The sequence below is a fragment of the Castor canadensis genome, chromosome 8, assembly GCF_047511655.1.
Source record: "Castor canadensis chromosome 8, mCasCan1.hap1v2, whole genome shotgun sequence".
NCBI lineage: Eukaryota > Metazoa > Chordata > Mammalia > Rodentia > Castoridae > Castor > Castor canadensis.
Window position 1 is genome coordinate 142,383,302 of NC_133393.1, and position 17,779 is coordinate 142,401,080.

General features: G+C 39.9%; 1 protein-coding gene across 4 annotated transcripts in view; it reads left to right on the forward strand.

Moving 5' to 3' along the window:
• Positions 1–4,408: 4,408 nt before the first annotated feature.
• Positions 4,409–17,779, forward strand: part of Polr3b (RNA polymerase III subunit B) — a 117,197-nt gene continuing 103,826 nt past the window's right edge. For 2 of the 4 annotated variants that reach the window (XM_074084293.1, XM_074084292.1), the window contains exons 1-5: positions 4,409–5,112; positions 10,937–10,969; positions 13,229–13,285; positions 13,371–13,435; positions 16,340–16,415. In XM_074084293.1, coding sequence (XP_073940394.1) covers positions 5,041–5,112; positions 10,937–10,969; positions 13,229–13,285; positions 13,371–13,435; positions 16,340–16,415 — 303 coding nt within the window. In that variant the 5' untranslated portion in view covers positions 4,409–5,040. Of the gene's footprint in view, positions 5,113–10,936; positions 10,970–13,228; positions 13,286–13,370; positions 13,436–16,339; positions 16,416–17,779 lie in introns of those variants that run through there. The other 2 variants (XM_020184475.2, XM_074084294.1) reach the window with 2 other exon arrangements.

The window sequence follows — 17,779 nt, forward strand, 5'->3', positions numbered from 1 at the left end:
CTTAGAAGCAGAAAGCAAAAAAGATAGCCACTATAACAGATGTTCATGAAGTCTTTAAAATTTGTGAGAAATGTTTAAGAAGGCCACCCAACACAGCAGTGCTGCTGAGAATAATACAAAAGATGGTATGAGGAAGGATGTAGTTACATGAAGACAACCTTCATTAGAGTGTGCAGATGAATTGCTGAATGAGTAGCTCTCAAGTCTCAGTGGCCTTGGGATAAGCTCATTTCTGAAAGCATAGTTCAAAGTAGAGGGGGAGAGTAAGATGGGAGTGAGCTTACTTCATTCAGCAGCCATCCAGGGACCCAACTTCCATCTATCCTGTAACTCTGCTTGCCTAGATCTTCAGAATCCCCTCCATTTACTCAGCAGATGGTGAAAGAAAAGGATCAGCCACTTCCCCTCAGAATTCAATCATGTGCCCTCATCTGATGGCAAGGGAGGATGGCGGTGTCCACCTCATACCCTTCAAGCTTCCTTAAATAAGTCCCAGAGAACTTTCTCTTCATGAAAATAGGTTGAACATTCTGTGCCTATGATCTTTCGAGATCATGTTGAGAGAATTTTGAAGCCAGATCCAGGGCACTCCATGAAGAGTTCTGTGGTTGTTTGGTCAAGCCTGCCATGGGCATGGAGAGTCACCTTTGCACAACATATTTTTACTTCTCACTTCATCTTTTAAGTTCAGCCTCTTCTCCCTCTGAGAATGTTAGATTCTAAAATTGTCCACTCATTGTTTAGTAATAATAGCATGGGACTGAGAATCACAGATCTGAGTTTGAATTCACTCCTATTATTTCATAGCAGTATGAACTCAAGCTGGTCTTTCAGTGTCCTTGAGCCTGTTTTCTAACCTACTTATCAGGCTACCTGCCTACCTCACAGAGATATTGTGAGAATCAAGTGAGATATATTTGAAATTATCTGCAAACTAAAGCATAATGTACCCAGAATGCATTATAATAACTGTAATTTATGGGTCAGTATCTTTCAAGCTTCAAGGGGTTTTACTGTTTTGAGATGTGATGATTAAGTGCTTAACTACATAAGAACAAAAATTGTCATATCTCATCAGAACCATGGTTCATTAAACCTAATATTGTCATTGGCAGAGAAGCTCAAATGTATGTACAAGGTTGTGGTGGTTGTCCTTGATGTCAACTTCAAAGGATAGTGACAAAACACAACATGTTCTAAATCAATTATAACTTTAATCCTGCATGACTTAATCTGACCTTTCAAAAATTTATAATTGCCTTGTGCCCTCTTGATGTTTTTTTTGAAGCAAAGCTGTAGTTTTTCATTCCTAAGCTTACTATGTTAGTCTTTTTTCTGACTTCACAGGGAAGGTACATAGGGACTTACTGTAAAGCTTTATGAAGAAGAAAGGAAACCAGAAGTCTGTCTCAGCAGCCTCATTTGCAGGTGCCCTAGAGCAGTTGAATATAATTTTTTCTCTTTTAGAATGTAATAATAGCCACCAAGCACTTGTTATGTGGTAGGGTCTACTCTAAGCACTTCATTTACATTATTTCATTTAACTGCTAGGCAGACCCTATTACTTCCATGTGTATAAAAGAGACTCAGGCTCAGGAACTTCCCCAAGGTGGTAGAGCTGCTAAGTGTGTATGAACCCAAGGAAGGAGTCTAACCCTCTTAAGTACTTGCTGTATCAGTTCCTTAGATCACTCAGTCAAAAACATTTCTCCAGCTGAGGGCATAACTCAAGTGGTAAGCACTTACCTATCAAGTGCAAGGCCCTGGGTTCAGTCCTCAGTACCTTTATCAAAAAAAAAACAAAAAAAAAAGAATTTCTCATTGTTATTGTCCTTTCTTTTGGTGTGTCTTAATTGAAAATGTCCCAAGAGAGAATATGATTGTTTGCCACTTGTCACTATGGACATGTCCCCACATTGGGTAAGGTTCTCTTGATGAGCCTCCATGCTCTGATGTCCAGCCTACAAGGCTGTTTTGATGGGTACCTGAATTTACTGGTTTTGACAGGATGATAGTCACATGACACAAAGCAAAGCTTTTCAGAGAAACGACTGTGGGTATAACAGGCAAGTGAAGGTTTTAGACTCCCTTCTTGCTCAAAATGCAGAATGTTCTGATTATAGCACTTAGAAACTTCTATTCATGCTCACCCTCACCTTGCCATTTGTGAAATGACAGTTCTCAAGGATTCTCCCTCTGCTCTTGCCTTTTCAGACTGAAGAATGCTTTCTCCAGTACTGTTTCTGGTTTTCTCTAGTGACACAAAAGCCCTCATGCTGCTGTTCTATTTGTTGAAATGCAAATGCCTTCTACCTCCTCATGCTTTTGATGTGATATTAAGATAGAGTCGTTAAAAGCATGGGCCCTGTGGTCAGATAGTTACAGATTTAAATTACAGCTCTGCTTGGGCAAATTTCTTAACCACTGTGAGCCTTACCCTCTCACCTGTCAAGTGGAGATAATCACACTTATCCCCTAGGGGTCCATCATTTGGTTAGAGAATGTGCTTAAAGGTGTGGTTCCAATGCCTGGCAGAGAGTGACACTCAGTGAACGGAAGCTTTCCCTTATACTTCAAGGCCCAGCACGGACACCTCTGTCTTTCCCTTTCCCTTGTTCTCCTTCACCAGTGTCCCCTACTCCCCCACCCCTGGCTAATTTCTCATCTGGCTATCACAACACTTTGATGATAACCACTTTTCTCTCTGGGATCTCTCAACACTCTATTCAAACCAGTAGGCTTTTTGTACTAATACCTCAGGAAAAGGATGCAACAGGAGAAAACAGAGAAAGCACAAGACTGTCCCTGGCTTTTTGGTTTCGAAAATCCAGTCTTTCGAGGGATCAGAAAGAATTCATGGATTGACCTGGGGTGCAGACATAATGCAGGAAGGACTGGTCACTGTGGTCTAATGGCCAACGCTACTCAGTGTCACCCAACTGCTGCTGTGGAGGACTTTGGGACTACTGGTACCAGTGCTTCTCACTCTTCAAGAGAAACTTTAAAAAAATCAGGATTAAAAAATGTATATAACAAATTTATTATCATCTATTGCATTTTTGCTTTTCAAGTTAATTTGCTGAACACAAATTATCAAGGGAGAAACAATGGGTTAGAGTCAGGGAATACAAAGACAAGACAGTTCCTGTTCTGGAGCCCACAGTCTGAAGAACTAAACACATAAACAGAGGACTCTGATATTGGTTGATTATCAGCGACAATAGTAGCTATAACTGGGAACTTGAAAGAAATGCGAATTTGCAGGCCCAACCTACCAATCAAAAAGCTAAGATTGTTTTTAACAAGTTCTCCAGGTAATTCTGATCTGTCCTAATGTTGGAGAACCACCTTGATAGTGGAAAGCAAACAGGCCTTTGGAGCAGAGCCCATACACCTGAACCAAACTCCTCAGCCAACTATTAAGTCACTTTCATAGTCCCTTCCAGGCTAGACTCTAAATAGGGGGCTCTCTGGTAAGTGACAAGGGTCATGTACAAGTGTATCTCCTCTAATTTTAAGAATTTCTTGTGCAGGGGCTGATCATTAACTTTTCCTTTCCTTTTCTTCACCTACTTTCAGATGTCCATCAGCATAATACAAGCATTCAAATTTAAGAAGCTAATTCAGAAATTAGATTAAGTTGGTGCAAGTGGTATGCATTAACAAGGAAAAATTGAAAAGCATACATTTACAATTTTTCATATTTTTTTTGAGCTAGGGTCTCTCTATGTAGCTCCAGGCTGGTGTGGAACTCAAGATCCTCCAGGTTCAGCTTCCAGATTGCTGGGATTAGAGGCACAGAACACCCACCTGGCTTTTCACATCTTTTTCATTGAAGAAAAATACACATAAAACTTTCCACTGTAACCATCAAAATCATGCACAGTTCAGTAGCACTAAGTAAATTCACATTGTTGTGCAACCATCTCCAGAACTTTTCATCTTCCAAAACGGAAGAAAACTCTATCCATTAAACAATTGTTGGTATATTTTACCCTGTTTTTTTCCCAATGGAGAAAAACAATGATTTGATTATTAATTTGTATGGGTTCATTTTAAATTAGAGACACCGATCCTTTGTCTTCTACCAACTTTTTTTTTAAACCTATTCAAGGTGATTTTTATCAATCTGTTCAGAAATTTTTAAATTTTTCATGGAATCATAAAACCATATTTAGAATTCTATTATTATCAAATCTGTTATGATTTCTTTGGTGCCATCCTTGAAGTCCTTCACCAACTCCATGTTCCATGTTCTAAATTTTGCCAATTTTGAAATATTTAATCCATTTAGGATTTACTGTATTTCCCTTTTTTTTGGGGGGGGGTACTAGGGTTTGAACTCAGGGCCTACACCCTCGGCCACTCCACCAGCCTTTTTTTTTTTTTTTTTTCCAAGATAAGGTCGGCTATTTGCCTGGGCTGGTCTAGAACCGCGATCTTCCTGATCTCTGCCTCCGAAGCTAGGATTACAGGCGGGAGCCACCGGCGCCCAGCCACTACGGATTTAAATGTCAACGTTTCATACTAAATTCCCCATGTGCTGGTAACGTATTCCCAGAAACTGCCTCTAGTACTTTGAGAATTAAGCACTGTCCTGATCTGTTTTAACACTAGAGTTAATTCCTCCCCACTTTATGCTCATTCTGATGGCTGTATACTAGTCCACCACACGTAGGTACCATCCATTTTTTTAACCAATGCCTTATAATTTTGGATAGTTTCTCGTTATTCAATAGTATACTGCTTTAAAAATGAGAATTACGGGAGAATTGACAATAAATCCCGGGATTACCCGGGAGATACCTCTGAAGCACACCAGCGGGCGCAGTTTCCCGGTTCGGCCTTGGCCACATCCGGGTTCCACCGTAGGTTCGGGCCGGGAGCAGGCGGAACCTTTCTGACGCGCCTACAGTTAACAAAAGCAGCGGGGATAGTTTAGGCCGTCGCGCACCGCTCTCCAGGCGTGCTGCAGTTTGCTTGGAGGTAGTGAAGGTATGCGAGAAGGTTCTGCCTGCTTCTTCCTTTGTCGTGAGTGGCATGGATGTGCTAGCGGAGGAGTTTGGAACCCTGACCCCGGAGCAGCTGGCTGCGCCGATCCCGACAGTGGAGGTAAGTGCTATAAACGCGGAGAGCGGAAGGGGCCGCGGGCGTCCGAGGAAGCGTTGCCAGGAGAGCCTCGGTCGCAGGTAGGGGCGGGCCGGAGGCTTCAGCGCATGGTTGGAGGTGTGCGCATGCGCAGACCACCGCGTGTGCGAGTCCTTCCCAAGTCTGGCGTGCGCGTGGAATCGTAGTCCGGTGGGAGCTGTCAGCTGCTGCCCGGGCCAAGAATCCCGGCAAATGACCCAGGGTAGATCCTTTCTAGGATAGATAGATGTGCATCGAAGAGGTCTGGTCCTCGCACCCATCCTGGGCGACCACTTACATCTTCTGAAGTTTGTAGGACACCGAGGTCTGTGGAGCCTAGGCCACTTTCATGGGGTTCCACAGCTGGATTCGGGGTGGGGGTAGGGTAAAACAAAATCGGAATCGCAGGTTAGTAGCAGCTCTTGTAGCCCAGAGTTCATAAGGACTGCAGGAGTAGTTAAAACGCCCAGAATATTTACCCAAAATTTTAATTGTGTTTTCTACAAGGCAATACCTTGTAGGTGTTACCAGATTCTCAGAAGCTAAGGATAATTGCTCTACAGTGAACAACCCAATGAAGTGCAGCTGTTGACAGTTTGCGTTCTGGAAAAGCCTGTATCTCAGTCTCTGAGCCTTGCAATCTTCATTGGGACAGGATGGGGAAGTGGAGAATTGAAGATAATTAGGGGAGAGATTTCAGGTAGAGGGAACAACATGCTTGAAACCCCACAGCCAGACCATCAGATGTTTTTTGAGAAACCGATGTTAAGTCCAGTAGCAGTAGAATGTAGTGAAAGAGAGAAAGAATAAAAGATGAAGGAAAGGTAAGGGGCCTGAAATGTTAAATCAGTGACATGATCAGTGACTCACTTGGATCATAAGAAACACTGGGCTGATGGAGTGGCTCAAATGGTAGCTCCCTTCTAACAAGCGCTCGGCCCTGAGTTCAAACCTCAGTATATCTAACCCCATCCCCCAAAACACACAAAAGAACCTCCTTTATCTTATAATTATTTGGCAGCTTAATGAAGTTGAATAATCAATGCATCATATTCATTCTGAGAGTGCCTGTAAGTACACCGCTGGTCATCATCAGGCAATCTTGGATTTTAATTTTGAAGGGTTAATATTAAGAGATAGCTTTACTGAGCACTACGTACCAGGCTCTGTGTATCCATAACACTGCATTACATTGTTCCTTGAAAACAAGAGGGTAGATGGGATTATAGAGTGTACCACTGTGCTTGGCCCACAGTTCCAGTCTTCTGATGCAGGAGTAACAGTTCCTTCCCTGCCCTCTGCAGTCCAAATCACAAATTAAGGGTCCTACCTTCTAAATACATAGCAATCCTGAAACTTCAGTCTCACTTCTCTCCAACCCAGAACCACTGTCCTCTCATACCCTACCAGTTCTGCTTGGCTCCTGACTTGTCTCACTCCCATCTGTTCTGTACCCTGTAGCCAAAGCCATCAGTCTAAACACACAAAATGTGCTTATCTTGTTCCCTTGGCTAAAATCCTTCAGTCTCTGCCCATTTTCCTTAGGACAAAATCTCTTGTCATTTCCTCAGTCGGTCATTGCTTGCTTCTCCTGCCTCTTCACCATTATCCCCTCTTCCTGTCTTGGGATTTTTCTACTGAACACATAGAGTTTCCTCCAGATTTTTTTTCATTCCTGTTTGGAATATAATATAATATGGAATATAATATGATATGATATAATATAGTATGATAAAACTTTTTAGGCAGCCTTCCCTGATTCTCCCTGAAGATGCTACATCTGTTTGCCATAGTATCCTGTGCTGTCTTAGCACTGTAGTAACTATTCTTCTTCACTTGACTTCTTCCTGCCATCTTATTCTCTGCTGTGCCCTCACTTCTTAACATTCTTTTTGAGTAAATGAATATAATGAATACCTTTATTGCCTTTGCAAAGCAGAGGTATCTACATCTAGAATGGCATTAGAGCTCAGCAAATGACATTTCAATCATTTATACTGCTGAGTGTTATCGTTGCCTTTTTTATTTTTGTGAAGTAAGCACTATAATCTCAATGTTAAACTAATGAAGATTAATCTGAACAGTACTCATTTTAAGAAGTTTATAACAATGCTGAATTTCTCCTGAATGGAAAAAAAAAGATTCATTTTAATTGAGAGATGAAAATATTTATTTACCTCAACTTTCCAACTTTTGTTTTCTCTGTAACCTTTTCTACCTAGGAGCTCAGTTTAACTTGAACCGATCATGTCTAGTATATTTTTTCTGCACTTCGTATTATAGCATGGCAGGAAAAATAACAAGCTTTGAAACCAGTTATCTTTTTATTTGTTGAATAAATATTTATCGAGTACTTTGGTGGTGCATCTAACAGGGTTTGTGCAAGTTAAAAAAGACTTGTTCCCTGCATTCCAGGAACTATAGGTTTATAGAGGAGACTTGGAAGCAGGTGGAATAAGATGCAGCAGGCATTTGATATAAGCAAGCAGAGAGGTAGATAGGTATGGTAGCTGGGTTGTGATGCCTGAATGGAATCAGCATATGAGGATGAAGTGTTGTGGAGACGGAGGCATTCCAAATGGAAGGTGCACAGTGTGCAAGAGCCCACGTGAGTTGGATGAATAGGCAGGATGAGAGCATGGAGGAGGTGTGCCTTGCTGTGGGCTTTCAACAGGGTAAGGAGTGTGGGCACACTGAGGAGGCCTAAGGCAGAGAATGAGATGATCAGCAGTACAGATGAGGTGGTATGCTTTTGCTCCAGTGCTGAATGTTGGAAGGGGTGAACGGGAAGGCCAGAAGTGGTGCAGGTGGAAGATGACGAAAGCCTCAACTGGTGTGGCAGTAGAGGAAAGTTGAGGAAGATTAAGGACAGAGACTCAGCAGGACTTGATTTCCTGTTGATTAAGAGGAGTCACACCTAAGTGAAATAAGCCAGACGCAGAAAGACAAATACTGCATGTTCTCATAGCAGAGACTAAAAAAGCATTTTGGAAGGTAGTAATTGCTAAAAGCTAGGAAGGGGAGAGGTGGGGACAGAGGAAGTTTGGATGAGTATCAAAACACACTAAGGGCTGGAGGTGTAGCTCAGTGATAAGAGCACATACCTTGGGTTCAATCTCGAGCACTGGTGGAAGGCAGAGAGGGAAGGAACACACAAACCAGAAGGAATAAGTTCTAGTGTTCCACAGCAGAGTGGGTGAGTATAGTTTATAATAACATTGTATATTTTATGAAAGGCTGAAGGAGAGGAGCTTCAACTCTCCAAACAAAAAGAGGGAAATGCTAATTATCCTGATTTGACAGAACATTGTTCTGTACCCCGTTAATATATACAACTATTATGTGTTAATTAAAAAGAAAAATCTTTTTTCCCCCCAGAAAAAGAGGTGGCAGAGAGGTAGAATTCTTGGGATAGATGGTGCTGTTAATTGAGATTGGAAATGGAGCTGGGGGAAAGATTTAATTTTGGACATACTGAGTTTGTCCTCTGAGTCCTTCAGGTATGGTTGTGCAGTCAGTACCCAGGTTGATGCACAGCAACTCACTGTAGCACTGATATTCACTTAACTCATTTATTTATTCACTTTCTTTACCTACCAGAGGTCTTATGTACCAAGCACTGTGGTAAACAAGACAGAGTCTTTGCCTTTGAAAAAGCTTACATTTGGAACTGAGGAGTGATGGGGAAAACTCAACAAGTATTTGAAATCCTCCATGCCCAGTCCTACTTGAATCATTCTTATTTTGTGTGTGAGGAGCTAAGGCTAAAACCCACAGCCTTACACATGCTAGGCAAGTGCTGTACCACAGAGCTACATCCTCAACCCAGCCCTTCTTGAGAATGAGATGTCACCAGGGATAGAGCTTTGTGAAACATACATTTACAAGGTGGACAGAGGAAGAATTAGAAGGCCCATTGGGAGGAAGGAAAGAGGTCAGAAAAGAACAGAAGGTGGTGGTCAGCTCAGCTAATACCTTGGAAGGGGGTGTGAGGGAAGAGCGGAGGGCAGGTCTTTAGAATTGGCAGCCTTGGGAACCTTTATGAGCCATGTCACTGGTAGGTGGGTCAGAATCCTGATGCCAGTAGGATGAAGCAGGAGTGGGAGAAGAGGATCAGAGAAGCTGAGCATACACTATGTGGGAGGAGAGAGTAAGCTGCCAAGAATAAAGGGGCTGAGGGAAGTGCTGGGCCAAGAAAGTTTTTATTTTTATTTTTAAATGGATAGCTTTGAACAGCTCAATGATTATAGAGAAGAAGCCAAAGGGCTGAGTATCCAAGGGCAGGGAGGATGGAAACTGGACAAGGTTTCCATCTCCTGGAGGCAGTGGAAGGGGTGTATTGTAGCAGAAGGGTGAGCCTTAGATCAAAAGTGAATGCTCCTCCTTCAAGATCGGATGAATTTAGTAGGGTACAGTGGGGGAGATTTGAGATGTGGAAGTAGGAAATTGAGGGACTGTATTCGTTTACAATACACAACTGTATCACAACTGGATAGCTTTAACATTGTAAGTTTAGTGCCTCATAGTTTTGGAGGCTACAAGTCTAAGATCAAGGTCACAGCAAAGTTGGTTCCTTTTTGGGGCTGGGAGGAAGAATTGGTTCCTTGCCTCTCCCCTAGCTTCTGGTAGTTTGCTGGTGGTGTTTAGAATCCTTGTAGAAGTATCACTTTGATCTCTGACTTCATCTTCACATGACACTGACCCTCCTTTTTCTAGGTAAAGTCACATTCTGAGGTCCTGGGGGCTAGGATTCAATATATGAATTTTGAAAGGGACATAATTCAGCCTATATCATTTGTCATTCCTATTTTTTTAATAAAATTAAAGTATAATTATATACTATAAAATGCACAGATAGTATTTAGTTAAATTAGTTTTGATAGTTACATATACCTGTACAACTGTTACTTGAAACAAGCTGTAGAACACAGCCATCACACCAGAAAGCTCTCTTATGACTCTTTCAGTCTAAACTCCATCCCCACCCCGACAACCACCTTTTGATTTGTCATTTTAGATTGGTTTACCTCGCTGCCTTCTTGAAAATGTTTTCCTTCTGTGTTCAGGTTGTCTATCTCTGCCTAGCCCCACTGCCGGCACACCTGTGTCTCTTTTCTTATCTCTAAATGTTGAAGCATTCTTGGTCTTGCTTCGAAGAACTCTTCTCCATCTATGCTCTTTAGGTCTTTTCATCCATCACATGGCTTCAGTTACAACCTCTCTAATTTATACTGTCAGTTTCTCATCCCCAAGTTCCACACCATATGTTGCCCACTTGATGTTTCTACCTGCATGTCTAATGGGTATCTCAGACTAAACATGCCCCAAACGAAACTCCTGACAGCCCCTCCATACCCAAACTTCCATGTCACTCTTCTACTCAGACTTCCAATTCTTCTCAGCCACTTACTGAGAAAGCCAGTTTTCACAGGTGTCATCAGGCCCTTCCTCAGGAAATGTGTATTCTGACTTTAGACTGGTCCCTGAGACTGACTATCCCTTTTCAAACTAACAAGCCCAGCTTACTCAGAAGGTGTCATTTGAATAAACTAAGGTACGAAAAGTACTCAGAATCATGAGTCATCAAGAAGAAATTAAATTATATTTAGAAAAGCTGTGATATGTATATGTATATGTTTATATGCATGTTCACACATATATGATTTCTGTAAAAGTAGTTATAATTTTAAGAAATTTTTGTTTTGATTTACTTTCTTTTGCTCGTTTTCTTTTTGCTACATTGCAATGACTTATAAAAGTATTGTGGTGCTGGCATGGAGCTCTGATCCTCTTACTGCTTGATTCACAGGACAAGTGGAGGTTGCTTCCAGCATTTTTAAAGGTAATTGTTTTCTGTTTAATAATAATTGGATATTTCACATATGATAAAAGTCAATAAATGGCCTTTTTTAAGACTGAATTTTAAAAAAATTTTGTGCAATTGTGTTCGGTTTTGTCAGTTATAAAACTAAACACCTGCCTTTAAATTATTGGCTGGGGGGAATGGTAGTCTAATTTAGAGAGAGGAAATACTATATACACAGTAGCACAGCACACTAATAATAAAATCCAGAGTGTGTTGGCATGCATGTGATGGTAAAGGGGTGAGAGCAGGCCAGACATAGACAAAGTAAGGTGTAGGCATGTGCTAAGCTGAAAGGTGGGAGGAGAGCATGTCTTAATCTGGGTACTCAAGAGGATCTGTAGGAAATGAGTGAAGGGGTAGTCAGAGGAGCTGCTGAATCTAGTATAATATGGTGTAGGCTTCAGTTGTAATATCTTTCACTAAGAAGCAATATAGGTTTCTCATTCTGAGACCACTTATACCAGTTAGAATGGTATAATCAAAATGTAAGATAATAACAAGGACATGGAGAAATTGGGGACTATCAAGTGAGCTACAACATTTGAAAAGCAGCCCAACAGCTCCTCAAAGGGTTAAACATAGATAGATCTGCCTTATATTCAGCAGCTCTACTCCTATGTATCTACTCAAGAGAAATGAAAGCATATGTCCATGCAAAAACTCATACAGAAAATATCTATAGTAGCATTATTCATCCTGTTTTGGGGTGTTTGTTTGTTTGTAATGCTGGGGTTTTGCCTTACACATACTAGGCAAGTGCTCTGCTACTGAGCTACACCCCAAGCCAGCATTATTCATAATAGCCAAAAAAAGTAGAAACAGTAAAAAGAATGTACCTGATGGATGGGTTTTAAAATGTGGTGTATTCAGGCAATGGGATATTATTTGGCAGTAAAAAGAAATCAATTACTGATATATGTGACAGCATGGATAAATCTTGACAGCATTATGCTAACTTAAAGAATGGGGACTTGTTCAGTTGACTTAGTTGTCCCAGGCCAAAGGGAGAGTACTGGGAGATAAGGCTGGGAAAGCTATAAGCACCAGATTTCTGATCAGATTTGAAAGCCATGTTAAGGATTTGACTTTTTCTCCTTACAGTTATACGAAGCTAATGAAGAGTTTTTAAGTAAAGGAGTGACCAAGAACAAAATAAAATGGTAGTGAGGACAAGAGAAGGTTTTTGTTTTGTTTTTAGGGAATCACAGCAGCAAAGAGGAAGGGGTGGTATGTATAGTAAAAAGAGAGTAGACAGTTCATGGTATACAGAACAAGAAAAGGTAGAGAACTCACTAGAGACAGAACCCTGAGGTTATTGCATACACTCATTTCACTTGGGGTTCTCTAGTATGAAGGTTTCTCAGAAAACTAAAATTAGATCTTCCATATTTAAAGAGATCCAAATTCCAAAGGAAATGAAATCAGCATATCAAAGAGAAACCTGTACATCCATGTTTATTGCAATAGCATTCGAAGTAGCCAAGATACAATTTACTTAGGTGTCCATGGATGGACAGATGGATAGGAAAATGTGCTATGGGCTATTAGCTTAAAAAAAAAAAAAAGAAAAGAAACCCTGTTATTTTGTTACAGCAAAAGAAATGGAACTCGAGGTTATTTTGAGTGAAATAAATCAGGTACAGAAAGACAAATACATGTTCTGTGTCATATGTGGAAGCTAAAAAAGTTGATCTCAAAGTAGAAGAGTAGAACAGTAATTCCACTATTGCTAGGTCCCTTTTGATTGGTTGCTGTAAATCTCCTGGTTTGAAACACCTGCCTTTCACTAACTTCAGGTGATTACACAGCACTTAGCACAGGTGACTCCATTCTGGTTTGGTTTAGTCTGATGGGACCTAAAATGACCTCCCATAAGCTTTTCTTAATGAGACAAAAAAGAATAGGCTTTATGGGAAAACTGAAAAGATGATGTTCAATTGCTGACTTTCTCCTTGCATTATTAACTTAAGGGGAGGAAGTAGGTACATTTAAATACTGACATCATGACTTCCAAAGACTAGACCGCTTCTGAAGGAGAAAAGTTTGAGGGCATACTGGTCAGATGGTAGAGAAATGAATGAGGACACATTAATGAAAGTTTTACTATAAAAACTCATGGATTTTTTTTTTTCTCACTTTGGTTTCGAGTAAAATACGATGGTTACTTTTGGTTAGAGAGAGCCATATAATCTGCCATTTTATTGGTAACCTACTTTGTGCTTTCTGTCTGTTTAGGTGAAAGGCCTTGTGAAACAGCATATAGACTCATTTAACTATTTCATTAATGTAGAGGTAAGCATCGATCTTTGAAATGGACAGAAGCTGGGAATTAATTGGAAGCCAGAGTCCACTTCTAATGTTGCATTTTCTACTGCAGATAAAGAAGATAATGAAAGCCAATGAAAAGGTCACGAGTGATGCCGACCCCATGTGGTACTTAAAGTAAGGAACTGACTACTCTTCACATAATGTGTTTATGTTGAACTTAGTTTTTTTTTTTTTTTTTTGAGACAGGGTCTCACTGTGTAACTTGAGCTGATCTCAAACTCAAGATCCTCCTCCCTCCAGCTCCTAACTGTTGGGATTAGAAGTGGCCACCGCCATACTCAGCTCTGTTTAACATTTTTTAAGTGAATATAGTTGCTATCAAAACTTGTAACATTATGCTCTTTTATCTGTTTAATAAGATTAAATTATAAAGTACTCAAATTTAATTTTTAATTGGCAAGCTAATTATATCAAGTAGAGTTGATTGAGAAGTTACTGGTACTATTAGACTTCAATCATTTAAAACAAGATTTTGTTTTGAAATAATTTTAGACTTATATAAAAATTACGAGAGTAGTATAAAGAATTGCCATATATTTTCCACACAGCTTCCACTATACAACTTGTATAACCATAACCCAGTGATCAAAACCAGAAAGTTAGCACTGTTCCAGTGCTACCAGTTAGTCTTTAGATCTTATTTGATGTTTTCCCACTAATGTCCTATTCCTCTAGTGCAGGATTCAGTCCAGGACCCCATGTTAAATTGTCTTCTTAATTTCCTCAGTCTGTGACAGTTCCTCAGTCTCTCTTGGTGTTTCATGACTTTTGAATAGTCTGGTCAGTTTTTGTAGAAGTTCCTTCAGTTTGGACATGATTGATAGTTGAATAATGATTAGATTGGGTTGTGTATTTTGGGCAAGAATACCATAGGAGCAATATTTTGTCCATTTTTTGCTGATTCATGTCAAGGGATGTTTTTGGTGAGGCTGGGGTTTGAACTCAAGACTTTATACTTGCTAGGTGCTCTACCACTTGAACTCTGGTTCCCTAGAGTCAGTATCTTTTATTACTGATGAAATTAACTTTGTGCACTTGGTTAAGGTGGTATTTTCCAGGTTTCTCCACTATAAAGTTACTGTATTTCCTTTTTTAATTAGTAAGTATCTATGGGAATACTTACTGCAAATATCTTATTTTTCATCATACTTTCACCAATAACTTTGATGATTCTTACCTATAACAGCCGTTATAGTGGTGTAATGGTAAGTCTTTCTGTAATATGGCTGAGCCATCCCTTCCCCTCATTTATCTTTCTGTACATTGCTTGATATCCATTTGGACTCATGGGTGTTTATTTAATTTTATTGTTTATAATCGGTACTGTTATTCTCTTGCTCCAGCTGTCTCAGCTTTGATCACAGGAGAGCCTTCAGGCTGACTCCTGTGTTCTCAACATGTTCCCATTATTTTGCAAGCATTTTCTGGAACCATAAGATACAATATTCATCCAAATTTCTCCCCGCCTTTGTTTGGGACCATTTCTCTTAGGAGCCCTGGTCCCTTGTAATTAGAAAATAGCAATATAAACCAAAGTAGGGACACTAAGTTCTCAGCAGACAGATTTAGGAAATGTATGTACATATGCTAACACATATGTATACATCCATACTCCCGTATCCTATCAGTTTTTGCATATACTGAAAACCATGCAGACTGGTCACCTCTGAGTTCAGTTCAACAGTATAGAGTGATTCCTACAATCTCCCCATCTGTATTTTTAACTTCTATTCCTGAGGGTGAGAAACCTGGCTGTCATTTGCAATTCATTTTAAATTTTTCCAATCCTAGATAGTACATAAGTAATTTCAGAATTGTTAGCTCATACCTCTGTGAAAATGAAGTTTATTATTTAGAGGACATTTATATGTTACCCTTTTTGTCTTTAGCTTTACAGTATCCAGTAAAAGTGCTGTTTTCCAAAGTTACTGGATTGCTAGTTCTTTTGTTTACCACCCTTTCAGTGCAGTTATGTTATTTATTCTTTTTTAATATAGTAAGGCTTATATTACAGTTTGGGTTCTCTTATATCCTGGTTGTTTTTATTCATTTATGTTTTGGGTCAAGTGAAACGTTGTTGAGTTACACCTATACAAAACAGTGTCTAGGAAGTCATTGCTTCTCTCCCAGTTCTTTTTACCCTGTTCCCAGCTACTTCCTGTAAGTTACCAACCTGAGTAGGTTCTGCTTTTTTCTTGATATCTTCCTTTTGCACCACTAAGCATATATTTTCCCCTATGCCGTCTTCTTTCTTTCTTGAATGATACTGTGCCATAGAGAATCTCTTAGTTTGCTTTTTTCATTAGGTATCATTTTTATGGAACTATATTTCCAGTATTTTTATAAAGAGATTTACAGTATTTTAAAAAAAATATACTTTGATAACATTTTCCCTTGTTTGTAAAGCTATGTGCACTATCACTTTAAGACAATGTCCAATTGTATTTTATTTATTTATTTTTTTGGCAGTACTGCTTCCTAAGCAAGTGCTCTGCCACTTGAGCCATGCCTCTAGCCCGTTTTGCTCTGGTAATTTTAGAGATAGGATCTCACTTTTTGCCTGGGCTAACCTGGACCATGAGCCTCCTATTTTACGTTTCCTGCTGTAGCTGGGATGACAGCACCACCACGCCCAACGTTTTCTGTTGAGACGGGGAGTCTCTCGAACTTTTTTTTTTTTTTTTTCGCCTGAGCTGTCCTAGAACCGCCATCCTCCCAATCTCAGCCTCCTGTGTAGCTGGGATGGCAAGCATGAACCTCCATGCCCACCTTTTGGTTAAGATGGGATCTTGGGAGCTTTTTGCCCAAGCTGGCCTCACTCAAACATTGATCCTTCCAATCTCAACCTCCCAAGTAGCCAGTCTTGAGTCACTGTGCTCAGGTCCAATTATAATTTTTAGTTTGCCTTTCTTAGCAAGGTAAACATTCATCAAAAATATATTAGGGAGAAAAGTAGCTTGTTTGTATGTTCTTTGAAGAAGTATAATTGGTAATGGAATAATTTGCTTTGCTTTTCAGATATCTTAATATCTATGTGGGGCTTCCTGATGTTGAAGAAAGCTTCAATGTGACTAGACCAGTGTCCCCTCATGAGGTAAATTAATTGGATTTGTTTTAACTCAGACTCTGCTTTTTTAATTTTTTTTTTTTTTTTGTGAGACTGGGGTTTGAACTCAGTGCTTTGGGCTTGCAAACCAGGCACTATATCACTTGAGCCATACCTCTAGTCCATTTTTCTCTGGTTGTTTTGGAGATAGGGGTTTCATAAACTATTTGCCTGGACTGGCCTTGAACCGAGATCCTCCTGATCTCAGGCTCTCAAGTAGCTAGGATTATAGGCATAAGCCATAGGTGTCTAGTTGCCTTTAATATATACTCTTAAAAGATTGCTTAAAAACAGATTTAAAAAATTTCTTGTGAGACAAAGATAACCAAAATAAGTACTAATATACAGGAGAATTTCAAATCCAGATCCCAAACTGAGCACACTGATACTCAACTGGGAAAGTTTATGCAAAATCCAAATATAAACATACCAAACCTGAAACAGTTCTTATCCCATGTAAGATATACTCAATCTGTACTTCACTATATTTGGAAGCTATTTTATACTATTTATTCTGTCATGTAATCATAGTCAGCATGCACTGTGTATACTTTTGTGTTTCCTGTTTCTGAGCTTATAGCAATCTACCATAACCACCCAACCAAACACTGTTCCTCACATGGTGTGCCCTTCATTGCTGTTCACTTAGCACACTTTGAGGGTCAGCAGGCATTGTGTTAAGGGGAGGAGACCAAGGACGATGAGCTCATAGTCGTAACAGGACAGATTATGAGAAGAAAATTGAATGCAGGGGTTTTAACAGAGCTATAGACAAAAGGTTGTAGGAAGTCCTGCTTATTAGCAGTTCTTAGATTTGTCTTTAAATTCTTCCACTTAGTGTCCATAATTGGAAATTGATTCAAGAAAAGGACATGGATTTTGTAGATGGATCTGGTTTGTGTTCAGGTAAAACTGAGATAGCAATTAGGGATTGTAACACAGGGATCTTTACGAGGGAAGTAAGGTGTTTGGTGTTAAGCTTATTGTCCAAGCAAAATTCAATAGGTAGTATGATCAAGTAACCAGAGATTCTATACAGGTAAATTTTGGCATTATATAGACACTAAGTATTTAGTGAACATTTATTTTGTGCCTTAACGTTGAAAAAATGTGAGACACAATATCCTTCCTCAAGAAGTCATACTCTTGTAGAGAGTCTAAAATAACAAACAATGAAACACAGTCTCCCAGGGTTGCAAACCTGAATGCCTAGAAGGACCGGGTTTGCAGGGTAAATGTGTGAAGTTACATTGAAGGGGAGTGGTGAGAACTGCAGGATATTGGAGAGTGTGTGCCCAGTTTGGCTTCTTCCTTTCTTCTTTCCATGTTGCTACACCTAATTATTCAACAGC